The 21,220-nt window shown below is 42.4% G+C and overlaps 2 protein-coding genes across 11 annotated transcripts in view; one reads left to right on the top strand and one right to left on the bottom strand.

Annotated features, from left to right (window-relative positions):
• Nucleotides 1-214: 214 nt before the first annotated feature.
• PTP4A1 (protein tyrosine phosphatase 4A1) lies at nucleotides 215-18,178 on the bottom strand. Its single transcript, XM_068937469.1, has 6 exons — nucleotides 17,939-18,178; nucleotides 8,947-9,497; nucleotides 7,267-7,359; nucleotides 6,793-6,923; nucleotides 4,154-4,228; nucleotides 215-2,988 (listed from the first exon to the last, which is right to left on the bottom strand). Exons 2-6 carry the CDS (start codon nucleotides 9,049-9,051, stop codon nucleotides 2,871-2,873), a joined length of 522 nt encoding a protein of 173 aa, XP_068793570.1. The 5' UTR covers nucleotides 9,052-9,497; nucleotides 17,939-18,178; the 3' UTR covers nucleotides 215-2,870.
• A 137-nt stretch (nucleotides 18,179-18,315) lies between these two features.
• LGSN (lengsin, lens protein with glutamine synthetase domain) overlaps nucleotides 18,316-21,220 on the top strand; it is a 103,808-nt gene continuing 100,903 nt past the window's right edge. For 7 of the 10 annotated variants that reach the window (XM_068937459.1, XM_068937457.1, XM_068937458.1 and 4 more), the window contains exon 1: nucleotides 18,316-18,388. The gene's annotated coding sequence lies outside the window, so the exon portion shown is untranslated. The remainder of the gene's footprint in view (nucleotides 18,389-21,220) is intronic. The other 3 variants (XM_068937462.1, XM_068937460.1, XM_068937456.1) reach the window with 2 other exon arrangements.

The following is a 21,220-nucleotide window of genomic DNA, read 5'->3' as shown; positions in this document are numbered from 1 at the left end:
CCACTAAAGTAGTGTATTTATTTTACTTAAAGAAAGTATGATTTTAAAGAAAGAAGGCAAGGGTGTGTGCAAGTTTGTGTGTGTTATTTTTGCCCTAACGGATACTAGTCTACAAGGGACTGTCTAAGAAGGCACCTGAGAGGGCCGACGCTACTGTGAAGGCAAGACGCTAGAACAGATAAACAGCAATGAAATGACATCCAGAAAAAGTGAATATTCTTCTACTCATTGAACGCAAGTTTTAATGTTACCTTTTTCCAGGAAACATAATAAGAGCTCAGTTTTATTGCATAAGGTTTTCTTCAGCTAATTTTAACCAGGAAATTGAATCTGACAAAACACAACAGAAGGAAGAAAGAACAGATCAGCTTTTATATAAATCAGAAGATATGCTCTCATGTCTCATCTCCCTGTAAAAACTTGATCCCCGCAAGCATCTCAGCCCCAGTTTTGGAGCACCTATGTCCTGCCTAACCCTTTTTTTGTATTTGGCAATTTTACTTTCACGTTAAGGAGCTGAATCTTCAGTGCTCAATTCAGGCATCTTTATCAAAGTACACTTCAATCACTTTTTCAGCGTGAACAAAAGCCCCCTAACAGGAGAGGCAAAAGTAGCAGACTTCAGGATTTTATCTCATCCTGCAACTCTGCCAAATTAAGTGACAGTCTGTAAGATACAATTAACATCAAAATAGTATTTCTCTAATCAAAATACCCTTACACTGAGTTTAACCTCTCTTTACCAGCTAAATAAGAACAGGTAAGTTCATTCATATGCCACTCCACAGAACTCATGACTAAGCTTAAAGACATTCAGTTTCAGAGCATTTTGAAATTGTGTGCGATAAAGATGCCTAATGAGACTAATACAAAAGAAGCTCCACTGAAGAGTCACTTTCAGAAAGGTATGTAGCATCCTAACTGGCCTTTTAAAAAGGCAAGATACGTTTAATCTGAACTTTTAATTTTAGGCAGACCTACGCCTAGGTAACGATCACCAATTAGAAGAGCAGTCCAGCCAGTTACTAAATAAAGTCTTTCAGTTCCCATCAAGAAGTTCTGTTACCACTCTTTGAAAAAACCTCAAGTTTGCACAGGTTTCAGGTCAAGTTATTTCTGGGATAGAATCTATTTGAGCATACCTTCAGTCCTGACAATAAAACATCGTGTCACACTATTCTTTAAGAAATTCTAATGCTAGTTATAAAACTTATTCTCCAGGTTTTATAGATGCGCATACTCTTCTGTAGTTGCCGCAAAGGCAGCTTCAAGAGCATGGACAAAGTTAGTAAGCTACTTTAGTACTGGAGAAGTCAGAAGTAAGCCTCATAAAGAAATGCCGTATTTTCTACCATTTATTTTTGTCTACATTTATTTACGAGTAAAACAAACAGCAAACGTTACAACAAGGGGGATGCTCAGGCCCAGATTAAAAGGGGGGTTGGGGGGGAAGGAGGGCGGCAAAGCCTGGATAGGTCCTGAATTTAGGCACGTTAAGATGGCTGTGAAAGCACACGAAAGAAGTGAAAGCCATGAAAAGTGTTTCAGCAAACTTCGTAAGTGCATTTCAGTATTTATTTAGATGTTTAAGCTCTCGCACTAGAGTTTACAAGCTGGTGAACACTGGCAAAATTATTTCTCCCACAGAACTATAACCACACATTCCCAAGACAGTATAAATATATGGTTGAACTAACATTAATACACATCACCATTTTACCAATTACATAATAAAACAAATTATCAAGTATTCAAATATTAAGTTACGCAGCTTGAAAGGCATACAAAATATTACAGAGGTCTGCCCAAGTCATAGCAGAAACTCAAGGAGGAAGAACAAAAGAAAAAAATAAAAATCACACTTTCAACAAAGCAATAGTTGGTAAACAACCTTCAATAGGTACAGTAAAAGAAACTACAAGATTTTTCAGAAATTTTCTGATTAAGAATTTTTAGCTACAATAACAAAGCATTTCTACATTTTAAAAAAATATTTACTAAAGTAAAGGGCATATTCTATACTTCCTGCACAAGACAAAGGCAACATTTTACTAGAAATATTAAATAGCCCCTCCCAACCTTTTCAGGCCCTCTGTTAAGTTGCACATGAAGTGCCAACATTACTTTTAATGTAAGGCTTTTTGTCTGGAGACATTAAAGACTTGTGTGCTTCTGTACAATGTAAAAAGATTTTTTACGTGAGTAACCAGAGAGTAATGATTTGTAAAATGGAGAGGTTCAGATAGCAGAAGAGTACAGACACTGGAAAAAAAGTTGCTGTAATTGATAGTATTTAAGAAAAAACAAAAACCAAAGACTGTGCAAATCCTGGTAATTCTAGTGCGATTGTGGGAGACAAAACATACAGTGAGCAGGCAAGACTGTCTTAGAGGCCATATTCTTCAATATTGAAATGACTGTAGAAAAAAATAGTAAGGGCCAGATAAACTGGTAGCTCTTACATCATCAGAACTATGCCTGTTTACAAGGAAAAAAATATGCAGATGATATGCTGGGTGTTTTGGCACCTAATCTCTATATAGATTGATGTATTTTAGTAGCCCAATTTTTAGTAGTTGAAACTAGATGAAAAGACTCAATGGCATGATTAAGGATATTTGAACTGGCAAGTTACAAACAAGGAGACAGTTCAGAAACGGGGTACAAGAAAAACATTTACTGGTTCTCCAAACAGATGGATATTTATCTTAACATACAAGTTGCATTTCTACCAAACTTTTGGCCTATTTAATACTCCTAAGGAAGCTTCCTTTACTACTTAGAAATCAGACCCATGTCCTTGGCATGCAGTCTGCTTAATTCTAATTTCCATCCTTTAATCCCAAAGAAGCAGTATAGGCTGTTGGGCTTTACTGAATGCAACAATTATTTCGGTGACCATTGGAGTCTTTAAAACGCAGACGCATCTTGGGGCGGTATTTCTCCAAGTATAGAAGTTGCTTGCTGTTAAAGGCTCCACGCCGCTTCCTGAATGAAGGAAAAATATTTTAAACTGAAAATTCATCTACTGCATAGTGAAATAATGAACACCTTATGGAGTTGTGCTTTAGGTTCTTTTGTTTTGTTTTCTAAATCAACACTGTAGCTAAAACAAGGATAATAAATTTAACATAGAATTTAAGCTACCACCTTCTTTGCTGGCATGTGACTTTCACAAAGACCTCATTGGACTACACGCTCAAAAGCATATATGACATTTTAGTTTTTTTATCCTGTCATATACACAAGCCAAGATCTTATATACGATAGATAGAAGGAATTTCAAAAGACAGATGTAGAGCAGACTTCTGAAAGTCTTTCCCTTACAATAGCTTGAGTTATTAAGTCTCTTAAAATAATCATGAAGAATAGTATAGTATTAAGCAAGTACATAAATATCACAACCCTCAAAAAAAATTTTAAAGAAATTGAGCTTTTTTGGTTTTGCTCAAACTACAAGCCTGTGAAAGACGGGTAAATTTTTGCTCAGTTTTTGGAGTAGGTCACAGGTTGGTGTATACATAGCAAGAAGTAGGAAGCCTGATACGTGCAAGCAGAGTTTAATATATTAAAGGCTTGACAACTATGCAAAAAAAAAAATTCCAGTATGCTTTGTGTGAACTGAAACCTCTTTAAAATACAGTTGAACCTAGAAATTTCAAGCAAGACGACTAAAATTTTTAATCTAATCCTACTTGTATACATTTACCAGAAAAATTCATGGAAAGATTTTCCAGGTAGGCTACCAGAAAAGGCCAGGAAAAACAGTCTAGCATAGTTTGATCTAATAAAGAGGAAAGGATTCACCAATCTGAGTAAGTGAATTAGTTTAGCTAGCTAGTAGACAGAATGCTTTAAAGGTGTTTGTCTCTCATATGGATATGCGATTACAAAAGACAACTGCAGATCTAACTGAAAGCTCAATTTTTAAAGAACTTGCTCAAATACAAGTTTTCCACAGAAACAGGAAGTACCTGTCCTAAAACATTGACTGTATGCACTATATATGCTAGAAGTTTAGTACATTTTATGTATCTAAATCTCTTATAAAAGGATAACAAAGAAGCACAGCATTAAGAACTCCCTGACAGTGGCCAAGTAGATGTCACCGTGTTTCATCTTGGGAATAACTTGATGTTAGCTTCATACTTACTGCCTTATGAACTGCACTGCATCTTCATACTTCATTCCACATTCTATCAGTGCAAGAGCAACTAGGACTGGAGCCCTGGTGAAAAAGAAAACACCTTCAGTTCCGCACTTGCCAGTGCATTCTTGCAGTGGGGGGGGGGGGGGGGGCCACACCACCCCCTTTTCCCAGTTGTCTTTTCTGTCCTCTCTGTCTTGTCTTCTTCCCCAGGGGACAGACATCAGATAAAGAGATATAAGGCTTTTCTCCATGAATTGAGCCATTACGCTAGCGTTTTTATGGCTACTCCCCTCCCTTAAAAGGGGGTTTAAACAAAATTAAGGTTGGCCAGATCTAATGTTCACCTGACTTTAGGTATATGCAAGCACAACAGAGATAAAGTTTCCTCCCCTTCCTCCCAGAAGGACCTGGGTGGGAGTCCTGGCGGACAAGCTGACTACGAGCAACGTCCCCTTGTGGCAAAGGCGGCCAATGGTCTACTGCAACAGAAGGGCACCGCCAGCAGGTCAAGGGAGGTGATCCTCCCCCTCTTCTCCCTACCCTTAAGACCTGGATGAAGGCACACAGTGCACCCTCACTCAGCAAGTTTGCTGATGGTACTAAACCGGGAGGAGCGGCTGATACACTAAAGGGCTGCGCTGCCACTCCGAGGGACCTGAACGGGCTGGAGAGAGCACCGGTGGGGAATCACGTGAAGTTGAACAAACAGAAGCGGCAAGTCCTGCCCCTGGGGAGGAATAACTTCAGGCACCAGTACAGGCTGGGGGCTGGCCAGCTAGAGGTCAGCTTTACAGAGGGACCTGGGGATCCTGGCAGACAACGTTGGACGTGGGCCAGCAGCGTGCCCTTGTGGTCAAGAAGGCCAATGGTTTCCTGGGGTGCATTAGGAAGACTGCTGCCAGCAGGTCGAGGGAGGAGAACCTTCCCCTCTACTCAGCCCTCGTGAGGCTAAACCTGGAGTACTGGGCACAGTTCCAGGCTCCCCAGTATAAGGGAGTCATGGACCTACTGCAGCAAGTACAGCCAAGGGCTGCTAAGATAATGAAGGGACTGGAGCATCTTTCATATAAGGAAAGGCTGAGGGAGCTGGGCCTGTTCAGCCAGCCTGCAGAAGAGAAGACTGAGGCAGGATCTGATCAATACATATAATATATGAAGGGAGAACAGAAAGCGGATGGGGCCAGACTCTTCCCAGTGGTACCCAACAACAGGACAAGAGGCAACAGGCACAAGCTGGAGGAAGTTCCACCTGAAGATGAGGAAAATTTTACTGTGAGGGCGACTGAGCCCTAGAACAGTTGCCCAGAGAGGCTGTAGAGTCTCCATCCTTGGAAAAATTTGCATGTTGGTTTCTATTCCTACAAACAAGGCCCTCATTAGAAATAAAAAGACCAGAGAAATCAGAAGACAGGTTAGATCCAATAAAAACTAACACGTCCTCAAAACCACTGTCACAAGTCTTTAAAAACGCAGTTGCCTCTCCAAAGGAGATTAAGGTATATCCTTCCTTGTCATAGTATTCTTCAGCTGACAGAACTCTGATACTTAATGTCACACTGACCAAACTCGAAGAGGTTAATACGATTTATGACAAAATAAACAAACACACACACTACATTGCAGCAAAAAGCTTGCGTATCTACTAATGAGTTGAATAAATATTTTATGTTCAGGAATGAAGACAAGACTTGCATGAAAGAAGTGAAGTATTTTGTTCTTTTCAACTACTTCACTGCCAAGTTTTGAGGGAAACAGACAGATACCACAGCATTCTGCTGTTCATTCCTGTTCTAACAGCAGAAAAAAAGGACTTGTTTTGGTAGCATTCACCATTACAGTCAACTTTCTGTTATGTGTGAAGCTGTAATGCAAATGGTGACTAATTCAAGCTGACAGATGGCAGCAGACCAGACACTTCCATTATATTTTACGTTGGAAATGATGAAACCTATGGCTGAAACATGGCAACTACTCTTTGGACAGTTGTTTCCAGGTATTCTGGAACAGGAGCAGAAAAAGCACACTATGCACAAATTCTGGAATGGTATTCATGATAGCAGCAGACAACAGAAGCAGAAGCGTTAAAGGGATAACGTTGAGTTGTCCATATAAATTTCAAGCCGCAGTGCTAGAACTAAGGAGACAAAAACAGAGCTTTAGGACACTGGAGAATTTATTTTCATCCCTCAAATAGCTAATGGATGAAAGTTGCTCTTAATGTGCCAACACACCTCACTTGCTTCTGGATAATAGTAATAATCCCCTTGCTACAAAGGAGCTGGTAATACTGCTGAAATAGGGAGGGAAGAGGAAGAGTAAAGGTGAGAGTCAAAAAAAAAAAAAGACTAACAAGACTAAAATCAATAGAACCGTCACCAATACGCTTGGTAAAGGAATATACTTGTATACTTCATTCAGTAGATTTCATTTGATAGCTGTGACAAATTCTATTTAGCAATGGATTCTGCTCTAACTGTAATACGTACATCTAACAGTTTCCTGTCAGCTGATCAACTAATAAGTGGGAGGTCATTTCAATACTAGACTTGTGACTTATACATTTGCCTCAAAGAGCCTTTCATACTAAATCTTAACAAGTCTGACCGGGATGGCAATTTGACAGCCCTTAAAACTCCACCCACCTTCCAAGACCAGCAACACAGTGTACCGCAATACAACAACCAGGCTCTTCACGAAATTTAACTTTAAGGAGATTTAGCCAATCATCAACAATCTGGTTGGATGGTGGAGCTCCATCATCAAAGGGCCAATCCTAGAATAAAAGATTTATGCCTGTAAATGTCGTAAGTTAAAAAAAGAGAGAACAAGAGCAAGCACTTGCTGTTGTGTGCATACCAAAAAAAAGTAGGAAGTACAGTGGAGAACACTCAAACTTAGGGTTTTCTAGAATTTTACATTTAGCAGTATTTGGAATATATTATTTGCAGCCACTTCTCCTTGAAGGAATGCTCTTGCTCAATTTCTGACAGAAAAAAGTAAGTCTGTACAGCTTTTGCTTTTATCAGCTGCTGGAATATACTTACAGAATTAAGAAAGTGAAATTCTTAAGGTGGTGTCTAAGGGAGTATTTTTCACTCTGCTTCTACACTGCTTACCAAAACCTGAATGCCTTCTTTTTCCACCGGAGCAGTGTCGTAAGTGGCTTCACACACTCTTACCACTGTGGTAACGCCATACTTCTTAAGTTCCTAAGAAATGAAAAGAACTGTTTTAGAGTAAACTGACTGAATGCACCATTCACTTTTCTCAACAGGTTAGTCTATTAACTGATTCCATAAGTTTCAGTAAAGATACTCACACACATCCTTTCCACCTTGTGGAGAACACAAAAGACGAAATACCTGTACATTACTATGTGTGCTAATACCAGATACCTTAAAGCTCTTCTGCAAATATAACTGATTTTTATTTTGGCAATATGAAGCCATCAAAGTCCCCAACTTGAGGGGAAGCGTCCGTTTTGGACTAGACTAACAGACACATGAAAGTACTGATGAAATAAGTAGTCTACTTGAAATAGCTTCCTTTCGTTCTAAGGAACGGTCTGTGTCCTACATACTTCACTACACACATTCTGAGTATGGTTTAGGTTTCGCCCTTCTCTCACTCTCCTCACAACCACAGATTTGTTACTAACGCTTCTTACTGGTGAGAATTATGAGTATAGGACAATCGAGGATTCCAGTTCCCGGGTCTTCATAACCAGAGGGCAAGTTTGACTTTCCATTTTACTAATAAGCTTCACTTATGAAAAAGCAGGGCAATCACTCTTCAACCTCCCTAGAGCAGCCTATCATTCACACTTTAACTATTATGGTAATGACTGAAGTGTAACCTAAGCATACTTTATCCAGCTGTGAGTATCAATTCAAGTGATGGTTAACGCACCATGCTTCTTGTAAATTAGCCTACACTGAATGCACGTATAATATAGAGGTATAACAGTAATATCACCTAAAATCTAGCTAGTGAGGAACTGCACTGCAAACTCAAAACCTAGCAGATCCCAGTCTTTCACTGGAAAGTAGCATTGATGGGCATGCACACATCTTCAACCGTACTCGTTACCTCAAACATGCTAGATGCAAGCTTTAGATAGGAAATTCAAATACAGAAATACGTCAAGCAACGCGGCTACAGTTAGGAGATGCAATTTCAGCATATACTGAAATACTTGGAAGTAGCCTTGGCAAAGCTAGCTCTAGATGCAGTCATAGTCCTGTCCGACACTCGCCGGATTCTCTTAAGCTACACTCGAGCAGTGTTCTGCTAATATCGGAAGGATATAGACAGTGAAAGAAAGCTGCAATATTATTTTAATTGCTAAGGTTGTGATCTACAATACACACCGAATTATTCCTTCTCATCATTACTCCACTCGTGGCAAGCAAATGTTACGCTGCTTTAGATGAACCTTAACCTAAGTTCCTACCACTAACAGGTCTTGGTATTGTTCTACACTTTCCTATAGAACTTTGCCAGACTCTCCCTTCTTTCAGCCCTAAAATTGTTTGCTGGTGACAGTGTAATTATTTCTGTACTTCATTTTGAAAAGTATGTTTAGATAGGCTTTGGCCTTCATCAAAATAGATTTGTTTATAGCTCTGTAAAGCATGGCATGACTACTTGAAGAAAAAGTCAACATATAAGCAGAAGCACAGTAGCTCCTCATACAGGTTCCAGAGTTGCATCAACTACTAAAGAAGGAACTTGTTAATAAAATACACTGTTCAAGAACAGAGAGTACGTCAGTAAGAATTCTGTCCTGATCTTACCTCTATAAACTTGTTTAAGGTTGCATTGGTTGGATTGTGTGTGATTAGGAATCTCATGTTCTTGTAGGTGATTTCCACAGGAGCTGGGCGGTTCATTCGGGCCATATTAATTTAGTTAAACATGCAACAAGATTATGAAAGGATTCAAAACAAAATTTAATACAGAAGTGATGCAGAGAAACTGAAGTCTACTTCACTATACTCCACTTGAAATTCTCAGTGCTTGGAAATATGAAGTTGGGAGCGATGGGAAATGAAATGAACCTCCTAACAAGAAGCAGCAATTCTTCAATCCAGTAATACTGAGGCAAAAAAAAAAAGGCAGTGCACTGAGGTTTACCCCATCCAGGTCTGAATTCTTTTGTTAAATGCTCTGCCAATTTCAATTCAATACTTCTTATCCTGGTGAACCACTCTTAGGGGGGCTTCTTGGTGGAGTAGTAATGAATTTCTACAGTTCACTTGTCTGCATAGAGGTCGTGCTGTGCCTGGCAGTAGTCTCCACTGCCCTTCAGAAACTCCATAAATGTGTGACCAAGAACACCACAGAACTGCTGTAAAGAGAGAGGAAAAAAAACCTACAGTGAGCATAGGTAGAATAAGGTTATTGTGAAGACTGAGTGCTATAAAAAGAACAAATGAAAGCACAGAGACTAAACAGTATCATATGGTCTATTTTTTAATCTAATAATTAGTTTTGCATAAAAATCCTGCCCTCTTTCTTGGCAAGAATTACTTGCAAGTAAATGTTTACTTAATACAAAGTTTCCATATATGGCTAGTTTTAATACCAATAACTTAAATGTGTTAAAATACCAATTCCAACACATAGCAAAAACGATCAAGTTTTTAGAACCAGTATTTACATAAAGCATAGCCTTTCTCGGATATCAACAAAAGCGTGTTTTCTATTCTGAATTGAAAGACACATCACAACAGCTACTAAAGCTACAATAACTTTAAGTAGTCGCAAACAATCAAGGATAAGATTCCAAGCATACTAAGGCTGAGCATTAGACAATTTCTGGTCTTTAAACAAAATTACCAGTCGCTGTAGCTGTTAAATCCACTGCTTTAGCCTTTAAGGTAAGCTACTTACTTTCCGTGATGAAAGCATCACTAATTCACATATAGAAGAGCCAGTAAAAAAAGCACCTAAAGCACCGGTTTCAAACAGGAAGTCTTGAAAGCAAGTATACAAGATGTTTCCAGGAACATCAGCTTGTGATAAGCTAATGCGCTGTAAGCAAATGCAAAAATCTTTAAGCGACCTAACAAAATAACATGAGCTTTTTAATATGCTTAGAGACTTTCAAGGCACACGGGTTTCTAACAAACACAGATTTCACACACAAAAAGGTGAAGATACATATTCATTTGTCATTTTTTGCTCCCTCTACTTTTAGATGCCTTTCCCCATCATCACTTTTTAACTGGGCCGAAGTAGAGGTAACATTCTAGTTAAAGATATACAAACAAGTTTATTGCTACAATTAAGGTTCTACGTAAATAAGACATATAGCCAGGCAATAGACAGTTGATGAACTTCTTTGAATTGTTTATTCATTTACAGATGCTGCTAAGGGAGCAATCCAAAAATATATGCTTTTTTTAAAACCATTTTGTGGAGCCTCATGGCACAGAAGTTAATTTTGTGCCCAGCCACAGTATCAATGCTGTTGACAATACCAAAAAGGTCTTGTCTACCCAGGGAACAGAATGGGAGGAATAAGAAAAGAAAGAGAAGGTTGTTTCTGAAAAGACAGACGCAAGTGGATACCTGGTTCAGCTTAGGTACTTGACAGTAACATCACTGACCCTACAACTTTTTGGCAGAAGAACGACTTATGTTGTCCAGTCACCTCTAAGCATAGGAAGAAATCCATCTATTTCCATGCCCAAAGAAGATATAGCCCAAGATACTCTGGGACCAGGTTATCTGAAGCACGCAGCGCTACAGAACTGCTATTACAAACTTACTCTTTTTAAATGTCTTTTTTTTTTCCTGTGAGCAGGGAGATAGTACCATTATTTGCTTAGCTTCATACATCCAGTTTCTAGCAAATAGAAGCTGAATCAACATTTAAGCCTCAATGTTCAGATTTTCTTTTTAAAACCATAAACCAACTCCATGTATGTAATCATGGCAAATGCGTGAGGAAAGAAAAAAAAAAAAAAAAGAGACAACGTCTCAGCCCTCTGCACAAAATTTTTCTTTCAAAGAACCATGAAGGAATCAGCCTGTGCAGAACGGCTTCCCAAACACAAGAAAAGAAATTTAAAAGGTCAACTTCTAAAAAGTCCTGTACAATATCCCTGGTAGTAGCCAACATCTTTTCCAAAGGGCAGGAAGAACCACAGCTACATGCAAATCAGTCACGCCTGCTAATTTCTATCTGGGATTTGGAGTCAGACCAAGACCTCACCGCAGACACTAAACTGTATACAGGACTGCAGTGAATCTACCTAGTAACAATCAGTATTAAGTAGTCGTCACAACATACTAACAGCCTAATTGTTTAGTTCTCTAGGAGACCTCTTAGCAGATCAGATATCCTGGAAGTACTTTTGCAGATGTTTGCATGGGATTCCTTCCAGATATGCAAGGAAGCACAGTTTCAAAGTGAGAGATACAAACAAAGCGTAGCACGAAAGGTGCAATAAAAACAAGAAGTTAGTGTCTTGAGGTGGAAGACTGACTAGAAGTCATCCATCTTTTTCACTTTCAAAGCTACAGAAGGGGAATAACAAATACAATACAGGAATTCTTACAGTGAACTGCATTTTAAAGAATTGCAGCAACAGTCTTGTTCCATTCATAAGGCCAGAGAAGACAAAGTTCTAGTAAGAGGGAAAAAACATTAAGAGTTTGCCCCGCTGAAGATGGACAGAACTGTATCACACAGTGTTACAAAGGACCTTTATAAGAAGTAGCCCAAACACTTCCAGACATCATCGTTTTTATTCTGCTTCTTCGCACAAGTTTTAAGGATGCACCTGAATTATAAGCATGGATTACACCACCACCCACCACTAATTAGCACGAAAAATAAGTTAGCAGAAAGGTGGCAGGCAACATTATTAGGATAGCTTTACATGCCACTGTAATATCACCATTTTTGTCAGAAACGGAGGATTAAGTTTGTTTTTTGGCAAGTTACTGGCAACTTCAGTTTTTACTTGTTATTATCTGGAGATCTCACCGTCCCATATTAAATTGTAAGCATGGAAAAAAGGAAGAAGAACGATCCTCTGAAGAGTCAAAGGACAGCAAACTAACAGAAACCAAGAGATTCCAAGAATCATCATATGACATACCAAGCACACCACAGCAGAGAAGGGCTGAAATGAATAAAAATGAAAAAAAAAAAAAACCCATACACAACCACCTAGAATCAGACCTAAAGAGTCCGCCTAAAACAGCAAGTGAGGAAAAAAAACTGAACAGGGCTTACTGACAGTTACTTTCATTTTGATTAAGAAGCAGAATAGCAGAAAGGTACAGAACAGCTTTAAGCAGACCTTGTGCAGCTTTTCTCATGTACTGATAGACCTCATGTTCATCTCCCAAAACTCCAAGAGGAATCATAGCTGGCTTTTTTCCTCCACTAGAGGATGAAAAAGGGGAGGCTGTCAGGTATAGAAATTAAAAAAAAAAAAAGGATGAAACTGAGCTCAAGAAGATTGTGAGTTTGAACTGGGTCACTAGGGTACAGGAAAGACTTGCGCATGCAAGAGAGAGAACTTTAAGGGGAAATAAATGCAGAACGATTGGGAAGAGTTAACATGAACCCACAACTGGGTTAGACAGGAAATAAAAAGTCAAGTTTCATCCAGTCTTGTAAGTAGACTGCCATTTCTGCCCTTAGCATGCAACTAGGAGTACTCCACACAACACTAGATAAATGCATCATGGTGGTAAAGAGAGGGGTAGACAGAAGAGCATTAGTTAAGTACTTAACTCCTACTCCTTAAGAATGTTATTAATCGCATTTAGAAACTTGGTTCAATTTGAATAATTTGTATATTCAAATTATTATACAAAATTGATATAAGCACATTACATAATATCAGGTTTGAGTTCTATGTGCAATTAACCCCTATAAATGAATCCATTTCTTTAATACTGGCTTAGCAGTTAGCAATTAGACACATCAGCACCTTACTAATTCACACAACTAAAGACCTAACCAAGCATGCATTTCAGTCTCACTGTTTGCCTTGGCAACTGCTGCCGCCACATTATAAAGGAGCAAAGCTCACATTTTCCTTTGATGAGAATGCCTCTCTTCTCATCATTGTTAGCCAGAAAGAATATGTAAACCAATTCCTTAGCACAGCAACAACTTGTACTGTCCTAGGACTGCTTTGCCTATCTAGTTTAGTTCCGGAAAAGTTAAATTTGTACTAACTGTGATGCTTAAAGATTTGTGTTAGGTCTCCTGAAAGGAGACAATTATCTGAAAAGTTTATCCCCCACTAAAGAAGATAAAAAGACAATCCAGAGAGTTTTGCCTCAAGAGATGTTGCTTCAGGATTCTTTTTCCAGGAATCAAAAGGGAATTAAAGACAACAAGCTTATTAGGATGCTATTCAGGGTATATATGGTACAAGGTTTCATCAGTATCCAGCAGAAAGACCTGGAAGAGAAGACATCAACTACAGAAATACTGTTGTTGTAATCAAGACCAACTTGTGCTTAGGGAGAACTCAAATGACTTAAATAACTTTCAAGAGCCTTGAAAGTGCAATTTTGAAAGTACTGAATTGTTTCAGACACCAAATAGTTCACTAGGTGAGCTATCAAGAAAGCCAAGACTCAACAGTACAGGAAAGCTCAAGTCTGATTAAGTGGATTATTATATGCAACCCAAATGCATACTATTGCATGTAGAAGTTTCTTCAACAGAATATCACCAACTAATCGTTTGTACCATCAATTTGGGCAGTCCAAGAGATTTTTTTCCATTTCAAAGACAGTCTCCCTTGAAGAAAGCTAACACTGAAGGGTTTTGGAGAAACAAGCAGCAGCTTCTATTGGTAAAAGAAAGTCAACCAATATTTAAACTGTCAGACCCATCAAATTAAACTTGAAAAACAAAATTAAGGTTAATATGCCAAGAAAAAGCATGCTGTCCAATATGGGCCAAATTCATGTTAATTATGGTCGCTCCATTTACCATCATGTACGCTAGGAGAAGTTAGAGAATACTTCACTCGAGCAAGAGGAAGCCATCTTAAACTTTTTTTTTTTTTTTGCTCTTTTTTTAATTCATGCCATTCTCTCAGACAGGAATTTAAAGTATTTGTCCTCACTGACAAGTAGATTCAAACATGTTATTTCTGTGTTTGACACAGTCACTTGTATCTGGCAAAAGGCCACTTACCAAAAGAGATGTATTGCTGCCCAACATGCGGAAAGAAAAGAGGTGTAAGGTTATTACATGCTGTTGCTGTTTTGTTTCTAACGTCGTAGCATCTCAAAAAAGCATGAAAATGAAAGCGTTTGTTGACACAGTTACGTGACATTTCACTTCACCTTAGGAAGAAGGTCTGTGCGAGGTCTAATTGCCAAAATATTGACATCCAGAATCAACTATTTGGGCTCATCCTTAGTTACTGTAGTCATAGAATATAAAAGTAGAAAGCTACACTCATTTGTGAGCACTGCCAAATTGTAATGAAGTTAGAGTTCTTTGTTCTAACTTAATTTCTCCTACTATCCAAGTGACTTTCTCTCACTATCCAAAGCCTAATGGTAACTGCCAAGGCAGACAAGAAGGGGGAGGGTAAAGGGTACAAAATGTTGAGCCATTATTTATTACGGTTGAGCCCTACTGTGTAGGGGCACACCCTCATTAGATACCATTGAAAAGATTAATTTCCCACACATAAGATACGGGAATGTCTGTATGACAATATCAGCGGTGATAAAACTATGTATGTTTTAGGCCAGAGAAAGTGACCCGCAGCCTGAGGAAACATATATCACAAACAAGAGATTCTAAAGCCTACAACAAATTTGTTGTAGGCTAGTCTGTGAAGGAAGGATGTTCTTGTGGCTAAAGTATGCAGTTTAGGGGAAGAAGGGGAACGCATTATCACAAAACTTCCTGTATACTAACTGAATGCAGTTTCCACAGATGATGAAACTAAGGCCCTGTGGCCATCTCTCTAGTCCTCTTCCTCGCACCACGAAAAACCACGTGTGGACAAACAAACAAACGCTTAACAGACATCGGGGAAACAGGACATCACAGAAAGTATTCCCCTTGACTCATCTGAGGCATCCTCTTTTCAAAGTTTCTGAAAGCAAGGAGTCTCAAAATGACTTCACGTTGCTCTTAACTTCAACAGCGAGCTATATAATTCCCGTCACCTGACTCAAGACTTACTCCATTACACTTTAAGCAAGGACATAGAAAAATTAAGATATATATGCAGAGGCAGTCATTGCTGGTTTTTTATTAACTCTAATATAAAATGCTGACTGCCAAACAATGCACTGTGTTTGTGAAGAAAGATGTAAGGAGTTTTGGGTCCACCTTTAACACTTACTTGAAACAGAGTTTAATATACGTATTTTAAACAGAAGGTGACAATTTACTAGTAGTGCTGAATTCAGCAATAACCTGAACTCTCAAATCAAAGAACTTTTCAGGGTAAGTGGTCACTTTCAGCCAGCCTACACATTGGGATAGATCCAGAATTCTTACATGGCATATATTCAGTCAAAACAGGAAGGTTTCTGCAAGACAAAGGGAAGAATTTAGTCTTAGTACATGAGTTCCGTTAATTTACTGCCTTACTGACAAATTTAGCTTCACTAAGAGCAACAACAACCTTCTCTCCAGGCCTTTGCTGCATCAGCTATTCATTTTTCTTTTTCACTCTCACATTTCCTCCCATCTGCATGATTTCTGTACTGTCTCCTTGACATTTTTTTTGCAGAACAATTCTGTTCCTGTTCCTTTAAGACTTCATTTCAAAACCATTTTCCTTTCTATCAATGGAACAACAAGGGCTGACATTAAAGTGTCATCTTCAGGTTTTTACGTTTGACAGTCTAATGAGATTAAGAGGAGACGGGGTTCATACTTCTGAGTCACCGTTTTGGACTCTATGCAGATGCAGGTAGACATATTGGAAAGTTGTCTCCAGCAGCAGTAAGAAACAGAAGAATCACACAACGCCTATGCCACAAAGGCTGCATATTTTTTAAGCTTGTGATATCTGCAATATATTTAGCTGACTACCTGACAGCCACTGAGGCCTGTGCACAACTGTCACCAATCGAGCTTCTACCGTGACCATATGATAGTTACCTGATTTTGACAACTTCTTGTCTTTCTTGCTTCCCTACTTTTGGGAGTAGCTCCACCACCAATAAACATCATACTTCTTGTGTGCGCAAACTACATACTGTGTGCTAATATTAGAGAAGTTAGCCAATACAGACAGAGGGCAAGAACAAAGCAAAACACGTCAGAAAAGCAAAAATTTCTCATGTTAAACTATAATCCCTTTTCAGAAGAAAACGCTGCTCTTGAAATGACAGAAGACAAGGCCTTAAAAGCAGTTTCAGTCAGACTAAAATAGTCGGTTGGATTTATCAGCTTCTAAGGGTCAAAGGCAGACTCCTACAAAAAACATCCACTTTAACGTCTATTTAAACGACTCCCCTGCACAGTTTTCTTCCCACCAAAGAACCGTCTAAAAATCCAGTCTGAGGACAGACTACGTGCACTAGCACGGCCATGCCCGCCCCCCCCCCCAACTTCCCTGCACAAAGCTCATTCCGAAGAAGATTCGCGTAGTAAGTTACAGTTGCTTTTGATTCCCTGTGCGGATATATCGCAGACAAAGAAAGCCGTTTTGCCGTTTTCGCCCTCTCTTTGGTGGTGGTTTCCCACGTGCCTCGGCGGCGGCGGCGAGGGGGAGAAGAGGAGGAGGAGGGAGGGAGGCCGAGGCGAGCCCGCGCCACAGGCGCAGCCAGCGCCATGCCGCCAGTCGTGACTTCCCCGTGCCGCTCCCCCGCCCCTCCGCGATGATTCAGTCTCCGGCCCTCACGCTCCTTTGCGACGCCACCTGCCTGGCGGACGCCCACGGACAAGCCTCGGCTTGCCCCGCGCCCCAGCCGCTCGCCCCGCGCCACATGGCGCGGCCCGGCCGCCGAGCGCCACGTTACCGCGGGGCGCCGCACCGCGCCGCCCGCCTCCCCCGGGGACGCTGCTCTCACCCCGACGCGGCCCTCACCCTCACCCTCCCCGCCTGGGGCCCGGGCGCCGCCAGCGGCCGGGCCGGCGCCCCGGCTGCGGCGATCACGGGTTTGAATCACGCTTCGATCAGGCGCCTGACACGGAGCCATCTTGTCACTCGGAGCCGCCGCCCGGCCCCGGCTCCCCCCGACAGGGGGCTCCCGGCCCCCGCCGCCCGCCCCACCGCCGCCGCTGCCCTTGCTGAGGCGGCGGTTTGCGCCAGCGCGGCCCGAGAGCCGCCGCCAGACAGGCACCGACGGGCCGGCGGGGGGGGGGAACCAGGGCCGGCGGGCGGGGCCGGCGGCGGCCACGCTCACAAAGCGGCTTTGTGCGCGGCCCGGGCCGCTCGGCGGCGAGGGAGCCGCGGGGAGGTCACCCCCTCCTCCCGGCGAGCTAGTGCGAGTAGCAGGGGCGAGAAGGACACGCGAAAGGAGGCGAGGGAAGCCGAGGGCCGAGGCAGGGCGGGCGGAAGGTAGAGCCGCGCCGCCGCCGCGTTGGCCCCGCTGCCGTGCGGCCCGCCGGGGAGGAGCCGCAGCCCGGCGCAGCAAGAAGCCGCCCGGAGCCGGCGTGGCCCGGGCGACAGAACAAAGAGACAACATGGAGGAGACCGGGGTGGAGTGGGGGGGGGGGGGAAGAGAGGCGAGGGAACCGGAGCACGAGGGCAACCAGCGCGGCGCTCGCCGGCCGGAGGGGCCGCGCAGGGGGAGGCGGGGGCCCGCGGCGGCGGCACTCACAGGAATATGGTTACTCATTGAAGACTGTAGCCTGATCATACAGCCGGGGTGCGGGCGCCACCGCCGGGGGCAGGAGAAGCAGAACCAGGAGGATGTGGAGGCGCTGGAGGCCGCGGAGCTGCCGGAGGGGGTACGGCGGCGGCGCGAGGATGGACCATACAGCTGCAGCGGCGGCGGCGGCAGCGGACGGGCAGCTTCTGCGGGGCTGGCGCGGCGCTAACGCGGACGAGGCTGCACAAGGAGGGACCCTCGGCGCCGCCTCCTGCACAAGCGCCGCCGCACCCGCCCCTCGCTCACGCACCGCCGTGACGAGCGTCGAGCCCCGCCAATCAGAGGCGCCGAGAGAGCGTCCGGGGCGGGGCCGAGGCCGCTTCGGGGCGTGGTCTCAGCAGGCTGGGCGGGGGCGGGAGCGGGAGGGTGTCAAGAGGCGGAGGCAGCCGGCGAGAACCGGTTAGTGAATGAAGCGAGTGGCGGCGGGGCCGGGGGCTCTGCGAGGGAAGGGAGGGCGGGGCGTGGCGCGGCGCGGCGCGGCGCTGAGGGGGGGGGGCGGGGACGGTGTGGGCCGAGCAGACGGGGGGGTCGCGGGATCCGGCCAGAGGCCACCCGGCGCGGCAGCTCCGCCTCTCGCTGGCGGCCGCCGGCTGCCTCCGCGGGAAACGCCGCCGGCCCAGGCGCGGCCTCCGGCTCCCTTGGGGCAGGTTGTTCTAGACTCTTCCGCGCGCGCCCGGCGCTCAGTGGCCGGTCTGGCGCGTGCCGGGTGCGGCCGGCTCGTCCCGCCTCGGGCCCCGGCCCGGAGGGCAAGGGCGGGCCTGCCGGTGAGCGGGGCCGCGAGAAGGCGGCACGGGCAGCGCAGGGAGAGACTGTGCGAGAAGGTGTGGTGAGGGCGGGATTGCCTGAAAGCCCGCTTTCCTGTAACACTAGCGGAGGGGGTGGGGTTATTCCAGTCCTCGCACGTCAGCGTTAGGGTCCCAAGTTGACCGTTTGTGGAATACTCACAGATCTGCGTGTGTTTTAATCTCCGAGCTCCTTTATTCATGGAGGCCGAAATCTCTTCTGCAGCGTTAATGCTAATAGGAAGCTCTTGGCATTTTCTGCCTGCAGACCATTCTGTACTTTAAAATCATAATTTCTGTTTTAATAGATGGGAAATCTGCCCAGCAGGCCAGAAGTAGTGAAGGAAACAGAATAAGGACTTTCTCAGCCCTGTGGTCTCACTCCTAGAAAACAGTCTCTCAGGAGGCAGGCAGGCAGGCGTTACTGAAAGGCAGAGGTATAGATGAAATCTGACTAGGAAACCCTTAGAGCACCAGTCGTGTTCAACTGGTAGAGGAATGGGAGTCAATCCCCAGTTGAACACCGTGACCTGGGAGAAACCTTAATCTGGGTCAGCGCTATCTATAAAATGTTGCACTATTTTTAGCTTTGGTTAGTCTGATACCGTTCTAGTTTATTTAACTAGTTCTAGTTTATTTAGGCCTTTCTTCTGTTTAACATTGTTAGTATACAGATTATAAATCTCAGAGTCTGCAGAAGTTGTTTTTGATCGAAGAAAATGATTCAGTTGTAAGTCTCAGCAGTTTGTGTTGGCTTGTACGAGGGCATAGCTGGTTTGCGTTTTTGCCTAAATTTTCTCTCTTTTTTTTGTTTTTTGTATAACCTCCAGAAATCATGGTTCGTACAGAAGAGATTTTCTTGTTATCAAGTATGCAAGACGTGTCATTCAGAGTCTGTCTGTATTTGCTCCTGCAGGCACTTGTGTTTTCACTTCCCCTGGGTTCAGACTGGATTGGCATAGGCTAATTTCTGTCTGGGAGCCATGCTTCTACTAAGCTAAAATGCTGTTTGTCTCTTGGCTATAAATACACCTGAAGTGCTTTTGCATTTACTTACATTTGCATTTTGTATTTACTGGTGGACTGAGGGCACCCATCTGGTGAACTTGTAGCTACTTGCACTCCCCTGTGTAAAACTTCCTAAAAAATGTTCTTCAAAGTCCTATAAAATAATAAAATGATCCCAAAATTACTGGCTGCTTAAAGTATTGCTTATTTATTGGTGGGTGCAATGCTGGGAAGATTCCTGGAGAGAAAGTGGGCACAATTTATTAAACCGACTCTTTATCTGCATAGTCAAATGAATAGTTATGACAAGGAAACTAGTGAACTGGTGAAACAGAGTGGATTGAGAAGTCAGAAAGGAACAGAAAAAAAAAAGGGATGACTCCTGAAGGGCTTCAAAGATGAGGACAAGAAATTCCTGTAAAGAAAAACTGGTGCGGAGAATTCAGTAGAGACTGATACGATCAAGATGGGAGGCAAAGAAAGCAGTCAGTTGTTAAAGAAGATTAATATAACTTTTAATGTAAGAGGTCATAGGAGGACAAAGTTTGAATATTTTTTGGAAGCACTCGAGTCAAAAATAAAATCTGGACATAGCCTGAATTGTCAGTAGTTCCAAGTGTTGATCTAGTTGACTCTGCATGATCAATATTTTCTGAAAGTTGTATAAGAAGTTGTGTACTAAACCAGTCAGTCTACAGAATGCTGAAGTTGCAAAAATCAAAATGGTGATACTTTATGCCAGAATTACTTCCTTTTGCTTTATAAAAGCTGCTGCTTCATAATCTCTGATAATTTTATGTCATCTCGTTCTCAGAAATCCAATACTGATAAACATTCCAAATTCACTTTCTTTATATAACAGAGTATATACTCTATATACGTTGCAAGACACTTTTGTCAAGATGAGGAATCCTGATCTATAATTAATCTCTCTGTGTAAGGAAGCCAGTTCTTTCTTCTGATCATCTTTTCATCTTTGCCAACCTTGTCTGTACTTAAAAAAAAGAAAAAGAAAAGAAAAAAGAAAAAGTTATATTCCTATTTTTTTAAATAGGCCAGAAAAGAAATAGTTTCCAATGTGCAAATCACACAGTGTCCATGTATTAATTTGGAATGATTTGCATTACTTTACCTAGCACATGTGTTCTGGTTTGAGAATGCTGCTGCTATGGGATTTGTGAAAATTACATATTTCAAGCATTTTAAAGTTTATGTATCACCTAATATTACTCATAGACTAAGTAATATATTACTCCAAGACATAAGTAAAAATACTTATTTTTTAATGTGTTTGTCTTTTGCAGATAGTTACTTTTCTAGATAGAAAGCAATTGTCCTTGCGATTTCATATATCTTCATATCCTAACAGGAGGGGAAAAAAGGAAAATATGATTGCTTATTGGGAAGAGAAATCAGGAGCAATTGAAACTGCTTGTCCTTT

Source organism: Struthio camelus, chromosome 3 (genome assembly GCF_040807025.1).
Source record: "Struthio camelus isolate bStrCam1 chromosome 3, bStrCam1.hap1, whole genome shotgun sequence".
NCBI lineage: Eukaryota > Metazoa > Chordata > Aves > Struthioniformes > Struthionidae > Struthio > Struthio camelus.
This window is presented reverse-complemented; position numbering and strand designations above follow the sequence as displayed.